Genomic DNA, 7,368 nt, shown 5'->3' with positions numbered 1-7,368 from the left:
TAGTCTTGGGTAAACAGTTCATGTTAAAGAGAACTTTGTAGGATCTAATATCAATAATTCTTTACCAATTATTCACACTAGTGACTAGACCCATCTATCAGATTTATGGGTGCACTGAACATTGAATATGCACATAAAAATCAGATGCCTATTTTCAATGCAAGTTTTTGCTCTAAGACTTCCAACGAATCAAAAAATTATATTATGATGGACATTGAAGCTAAAAGTTCCGATCAGAATGTTTACCCAGTCCACCTGTCACTCTTTTCCATATGTCTCTCAAACCGCATCATTTGCAGTGTATCTTTTTTCTTTCAATACCAAAAACAAATCAATAACCAACCCAGATGGTTGAAATCACATTTGAGAACACAAAATTTGTGATTTTGTTTACAAATAATTCAAATGTAAGACCAGCTTTAAGACAGTTTATAAAACCTCTGCATAACAAACACGTTCATCGTTGTGAGCAATTATTCAAACTCGTCTCAAGCTTAAGAAAGTGTTATAAAGAAAATTAATGGGTGTGACAAGATATTATCAAAATCTTCGCAAACTTGTATAAGGAGCTCAATATGGCCGCAAAAGGCTATGTGTATAAACAGACACTCAGGGATTTCAGAGAATATAAATTTTATTCAGAATAATCCCCATGAATGCCAAATTCTCTAGCCTTACCCGCAATCGAAAAATTACAGATTCTTTACCTCTACAAAGATTGAATTCTCTCAATCTCCCTGATCACGAAACTCAACATCAGCTTTCACATTCGAACTGACCATGTCCCGAAGGTCATCTTCATTTGCGACCCAATGATTTTTCTCACAATAGTTTGCTAGGCTTCGCCAGATGTTATCCACACCCACGCGGTTGTGGCTTCGGCGGGTGGCTTTTACCGATTCAATATCACCAAAGATGTACATGAGTCTTTTTGCTCTAGACAGCAAGACACAAGCCCGGTTCCTATCAACAGCAAAAGATGAACCTCGGTCCCCTACCACGAGAGAAATCAACACATCGTCCGCCTCTTGACCTTGAAATGAATCAACATTATAGACCGGGATCTTCTCAAGCTCATTCTCCTTCAATAGCTTCGTGACCATTATCCTTTGCCCTTCATAAAGTGACAGCACAATGAGCTTTCCGTAATGTAACTCTATTCCTGCAGCATCCATCCTAGCCTTATATTCTTTGCAATAAGAAACGATGGCTTCAGCCTCAGCAATATTGCATAGAGACTTCTTGGTGCCCGAAGCTTGTCTCGGGAAACCTGAAACCGCCACCCAAATCAATGGCTTTTGCACCGAGCTTCGGCCTGTTTGAGCTTCATTTTGAACAGTTTCAAGCCTCCCTTGATAAAACTCCTCTGAGACAAACTTTGCAATGCAATTTGGCATCCTGAATTGTTGGTGGAGGAATTTGATATCACATTGGCCTGCGACAAGGTCAAATACGCTTTGCAACGGCTTTCCATAAGGTGGAAGTTGAGAGGGATCTCCAAGAACACTAAGCATTTGTAGATGAGGTAAGCACACCAAGTTAGAGATTAGGTGACCCTCAGCCGCTTGCGAGCATTCATCAATTATCAAGTGAGTCACTTTCGTACCCATTAGCCCTGTGTAGAAAGCTTGACTTCCTATCACAGCTAGCGTACATAGAATGACTTTAGGCACCGTCACCTTGTTCCGAAATGCCCATGTTTTCATCCCGGCCGCTGTCTGAGGTCCAGAAATTACTATACAATCCTTGACATGTGTGTAATGGTCCTCATGCCAATCCACATAATAATCTTCACTAATCAATAAAAGCACCCCAGGTATGCCCTCTTTCACCATCGACTCCGCCATGTGCCTAACGGCGACATTTTGATGTGCCACACACAGGAGAGTCTCCCCTGCCTCTCCCAGATGCTCCCATGCTTTTGCAACCGCTTTAATTAAGGTAGTCTTTCCAGTCCCTGGTGGTCCAATGACTGCTGAAAGAGGGTTTGAAAGCATGTGATTCCAAGCTTTCAATTGGCTCGAGTTGAGTTGACCTTTACACGCATCCAATAACTCCTTTTCTAGATCAAATGACTTAGGTTTCACTCCGACACTCTCTATAGAGCATCCCAACGCAACAAGGATGTGAGGTGGACATGCAGGTGGGGTGCACAAGAGAAAATACAAGACATCTTCAAGCTTTTTTCTTTGCACATCAGCATTATCACTGTTATCTACTAGCACTTTGCTGATCATGCTAACATCTATGTCTATTTCTTGGGGTAGCTTGCCACTACAATTACTATTACAAGATTCTGATGACCGATCAGGGTCTAAGACAACCTTATTCCCCCTTCTTACCATGGTTAGATATTTCTCAGGTTCTCGGCCATTTTTAAATCTCAGCTCCACTGTTGAGTTTAGGCCTAGTACACGAGATTTAAAATGGCTTTGTTGAAGCTTCAGAAAATGTTTGTGAACTTCTATCTTTGCTCCTGTCATCTGGAAAAAAAGAAAGAAAAAAAACTCGTTTCATTATCCAAACCTTTACAGCATTATTCAATGAAAATGTTTATGACCAAGAAGATATACCTCCACTGTTGTGTCTCTATCTTTCTTAACTGTCACCTCTGGACTGAAAACTGATCTTCCGAAATAATTCAGCAACTCGTAAGGCATGTTTCTTAGTGAAAAAGATGGAGCATCTCCCTTCCACATCTCACTCTGCCGAGCCCAGACTAATCGAGATGACCACACAGATAGAACTGCAGATTTGATCTGAGAAAATAAGCTATTTGGTTTTAGATTCCATAAAAACTTAATGGTTGATGATTAATCAAACTTTAGAAAAATGGATATTTTCCTATTTCCTCCCATGTTTACAAATTAGCGTTATGAGACTGTTTTTTTCTAGTTTCTTGGTTTTAATATGTTTTCTAATCTCTAGCAGTTTCTGATTTAATATGAGCTTAAATCTTTCATGGTTTCAATCCTTTCAGATGTCCCATGAACAGAAGTTGACACTGTGGCCCAGTAAGGTGGTTTCTCAAAGCAGCATCTTGACTTATACTACTTTCATTGAGCAAAAATGGCAATGATATCACAATTTGCCATTCGAAAATTGCATGAGCAAAGATCATTACAGTTCATTGATGAAGGAGAAAAGTTGCAATTAGAGCTGACCAGTCTACAACCTGAATGTTGAATTACTCTCTTGAACATTTAGATGGAATCTATGATCTTGGATGAACATCAACAATTTTGTCATGTAGTCACTAGGTTATAAAGTTCAGTTCATGAAACAAAGCCTAACAACTCTGTAAGGCCATACATGGAATGCCGCAACTATATGAGAGATTACTGTGCAGACATTGTAGTTTCTAATAATCAAAATCTATTTGAACAATATGATCGGATGGGTCATCATCAGAAAGCTTGCAGGAGATCAAGATAAGATTATGTTCAAAGTTTCAGAAGAAGGATCTCATGTTGTAGCCCTATTAGTAGGGTAAAGATAATATAAAAAACAGGGGGTAATATTTGTTTACCAGCAAAAGCATATGCAAAAGGAATCCTTCATGATTGGCAGAATGCAAAATGGTGAACTGACTTGTTACAAGAAGCTCAAGAAAGATGAAAATGTGCATTATACGCCAACGGTTGGCGTAAGCATGATGTATGTAACACATATGGCATTCATTTATTACCTCGGAAAGACAATAATTTTCATGATCATAACATGAAAATCCTTTTTACGGATCAAACTAATGATAAGCAAAAGACTAAGAGATTAAGGATAAGAATGGATCATAGGTCCATATGGTTTTGTCCCAGTTCCTAGGATAACCACTTTCCTGACTAACCTACCATTAAACCATTGAAATTAGCTATCGAGTTGATCCGTAAGGGTATGCCTATAACAATATTGGCATGTGTGTAGCACATACATATACACACAATATATGTATAAGAAATTATATTTTTGTAGACACCAATATAGATAGATAGACATATATGCATTACATATAAATACAACCAACAAAAGTACATTTGCATGGGAATACACATATATGTATGAGTGTGTACAACATGTATTCACAACACCAGAAAGAGAGTCACAGAAAGAGACGTGTCGTCTAGCATACCTACAAAACTCATAAAAACAGACCTGTTCAAGATTAAGAAGTGATCCCCAATCGCTCATAATAACTCTTTTCTTCTCAGTCCATCCCCAATTGAATAGCTCCCTATACCAGAGAAAGCGAGAAAAATCTAAGTCAGTCTCTCATTACAGTATACTCAAACAATTATCCATTTGAAGGAAGTACCTGAAAATCGATAAAACACCCTTTTTCCGTTTTTGTCCAGTAGACAAGTGTGTTATCTTAATGCATCTGTTCGTCACTAGACCCAAGAAGTGAAACAACGCTAGGGCATCCTTATGAATCTCTGGGCCGACTTTGACTAGGTTTTCATCAGATAAAACTGTTCTAAGCATCTTTGGGTACTTTGTTGGCTTCCTGGATGGAACCGGTAGAAGCACAGCACGCTGGTGCGAGGAAAGTAGAATCAAACAAGGACCAAAGTTAGGGCCATATTTGCAAACCAAACCTAGGAATGAAGGTGACCCGGATTGATCTTCCATTAACCATTCGATACAAGAGTTAACAATGTCAGCTTGATCTAGGGAAGCCATTCTTGCTTGAATCCCAAACTCATCTCCAGGCTGAGATGATAGAGAATCATTCGGTGCTGATGGCATTGACACCATCATATGCCTTGGTATAGCAACCCGAAATTTAGACATCAAATCAAAGTTTCTTGGAGGTTTTGTTTCTTCTAAGACCTTGGATATTCGAATTCCGTCATCATCGACCAAGGTATCATGTGGATCTTTACTTTCAAGGACTTCTTCTTCTTTTTGACAAGCTCTGATTGAGCTTGACAGTTGTTGCTCTTCCACAACACCAGGCACATCCGCGAGTTCCGAGAGCTGATTTGCTGAGCAGGCTGGCACATAGGGATACCATATATCCCAGTACTGAATGGTTGAAGCCATTGATGTCTGAAGTATGAGAAAATGTTTTGGGTCTACCATGCCAAAAGATTCGAATGAACCGCGTACAACCTGCAACAATAGAGATTTCAATCAATAAATCGATGAAGAATTTCTAATGGATGCAAAGGGGAAGAAATTACCTTTTCATGAGCTTGAGAAGTTGGCACAAGGCAGAAGATTAGGTCATCGGCAGCAATGGCTGCCAAGCATCTCTCTAGGAGCAGCCTTGAATCTAAGGGGGCTATATCCGATAAAATCTCCAAATCATACACAGTGGTCGGTAATTTCTCACATGTATTCCAATATGATTTCATGTCAACGAAAGGGAGGCCATTTGTACTTTGGAAAACCATATTCCCTGATGCCACAAAGCTGTCATTAGGGTCCGTGTGTGACCCATCAATGCATGGATTTGTTTCTTGGATGTAATTTGTTCCTTGGATGTAATTGAGGCTTGGACCCCTGAGATCATCTCTTCTGTTGCTTTCTGAACTGAATAAGAGAAAGTTATTTGCCTCAATCAGAGCAGAAGAATAATTGTGCTTGGCTGAATAGATGAATCCAAGTTTAGTGCCTTGATTAACAAGCCCTACTACCTCCTCTCCTTCGTTTACTTCCTGAAACAGAAACACTATTATAGCATGCAAAAACCTCCCTTTTCCATTCTTGCAGATTATGGGTTTTTATCTCCACATTTACAGAATTTCTGTTATTTTGGAACCAGCAAAATTATTCAATGTGATAGAAAATTACATGCCCAAAAACAACTAGCAAATTATACAAAACCTACAAATCATGAACAAACAATGGCATCTTTGATTCAAAGACTTCTAATTTCCCAAAAGATGTTCAAAACAATACAAAATTTGATAAGCAAATACTACTACCGGTCCTTAGAAATCATTGTACAATTTTTGTCTTTAAAAGAACCTAATGAATGAATAGATGTGCTTACGAGTGTGCATCTTCTAGATGCAATAATGAATGTAAAAAGAAAAATACACGCAATATCTAGAAAATGCACAATATAAGATTTTCCTACACGCGATAAGGAATGTATACCAGATATATATATATATATATGCAATCTCTCGGAAAAAGAGAATAAGTTATCAAATCTATATACAAACGCATTCCATTGGCAAAATTCATAATCTTATTTATTTAAAAGAAAAGAAACCGAATGAGTGAATGAGATGACTAATATGGAGTGTGCAAATGTATATCGTGAAAATTCAAGAGGTTTGATCTTGTTAAACCCTAAACCCGGGTCAAATTTTAATAGACAACATCTATTTAACGCAAAATCGTAAATATATTTTTCTTCTTTGCGAAACGAACCAATGGAAAAGGAGTCAATAAGCTTACCAATAAGGAGTGTGCATATCTCCTAGCTTTCCTTCTGGAGAGAAGTGCTGTTTTCAGAGACGCGGCCCTTGAGAAGCGCAAGAGAACTCCAGCCATCCAGACTTCCTGAAGCTCAAGGTGTGACACCAAAAGCTTAAAATGCAAACAGAGGCCCCTGTCTCATCATCTTTCCACATAGCTTTGGAACTCCTGAAGCGGAGAAAAACATCACATTAGACTACTACTGCTTTCGTCTTCCACGTATAGAGATGGCTTCTTTGTTCATCACAGAATCCTCTGCTCCCTTTCTTTTCGTTCTTTTATTTATGCTCACATGGTTGGGAGGGTCTTGATGAAGAAGAAAGATTCAGAGGTGTCGCTCAGGAGGCATTGATTGCTGCTGTGTTCATCATTCCTGAGGGAAGGTGGGGCAAATTGGAATGGAAATGGGGGGGGGGGGGCTGAGATTGAGAACTAGAAGGGTGTGTGGTGCAACAAAGGAAAGGGAGAGAGAGAGAGAGGGAGGGTTTTTGATAGCAGAGTAGGAGCAGGGGAGAAGGAGTAGGGTATAACAAAAACACAAAAGAGCAGCTTAGCAAAGGAGAGGGTTTTTTCTTCTAGCAATAATAGATAGTTTCTCTTCTAGCAATAGATAGTAGTAGTAATAGTGGTGTTGGTGTTGGTGTTGGTGCTAGTAGGGCTCTTGTCTAGGTCCATCTGATACTCAATCACGATGAATAGCAGTAGTAATAGTGGTGTTGGTGTTGGTGTTGGTAGGGCCCTTGTCCCGGTTCATCGGACACTCAATCACGAATGCCCATCAGATGGTCAATCATGTGTGCACATCGAACAAAATAGATGGTTTTTCTTCTACCAATAGATAGTAGTGGTAATAATTTTAATAATGGTGTTGGTGTTGGTAGGGCTCTTGTCCAAGTTCATCGGACATTCGATCACGAATGCCCATCAGACAGTCAATCA

The 7,368-nt window shown here is 39.3% G+C and overlaps 1 protein-coding gene across 1 annotated transcript; it reads right to left on the bottom strand.

The window, feature by feature from the left end:
• Positions 1 to 488: 488 nt before the first annotated feature.
• LOC147867553 (uncharacterized) lies at positions 489 to 6,833 on the bottom strand. The gene is made up of 6 exons (XM_087315340.1): positions 6,409 to 6,833; positions 5,181 to 5,657; positions 4,310 to 5,109; positions 4,150 to 4,228; positions 2,574 to 2,759; positions 489 to 2,483 (listed from the first exon to the last, which is right to left on the bottom strand). The coding sequence occupies exons 1-6, from the start codon at positions 6,502 to 6,504 to the stop codon at positions 729 to 731; spliced, it is 3,393 nt and encodes a 1,130-aa protein (XP_087171466.1). The 5' UTR covers positions 6,505 to 6,833; the 3' UTR covers positions 489 to 728.
• Positions 6,834 to 7,368: the final 535 nt, after the last annotated feature.

Source organism: Azolla caroliniana, unplaced genomic scaffold (assembly GCF_043228905.1).
Source record: "Azolla caroliniana isolate FFs.n. ecotype wild unplaced genomic scaffold, voAzoCaro1.0.p SCAF_2, whole genome shotgun sequence".
NCBI lineage: Eukaryota > Viridiplantae > Streptophyta > Polypodiopsida > Salviniales > Salviniaceae > Azolla > Azolla caroliniana.
Note: the sequence above shows the minus strand (reverse complement) of the source record. Positions and strands in the feature narration are given on the sequence as shown.

Excerpts from the sequence above, each read along its gene's own strand:
- LOC147867553 (XM_087315340.1), bottom strand. The coding sequence starts at position 6,504 with ATGGCTGGAGTTCTCTTGCGCTTCTCAAGGGCCGCGTCTCTGAAAACA. Across the intron at positions 4,229-4,309 it reads GGTGTTTTATCGATTTTCAG|GGAGCTATTCAATTGGGGAT; the intron begins GTACTTCCTTCA and ends TCTCTGGTATAG. Across the intron at positions 2,760-4,149 it reads CACTTCTTAATCTTGAACAG|ATCAAATCTGCAGTTCTATC; the intron begins GTCTGTTTTTAT and ends TTATTTTCTCAG.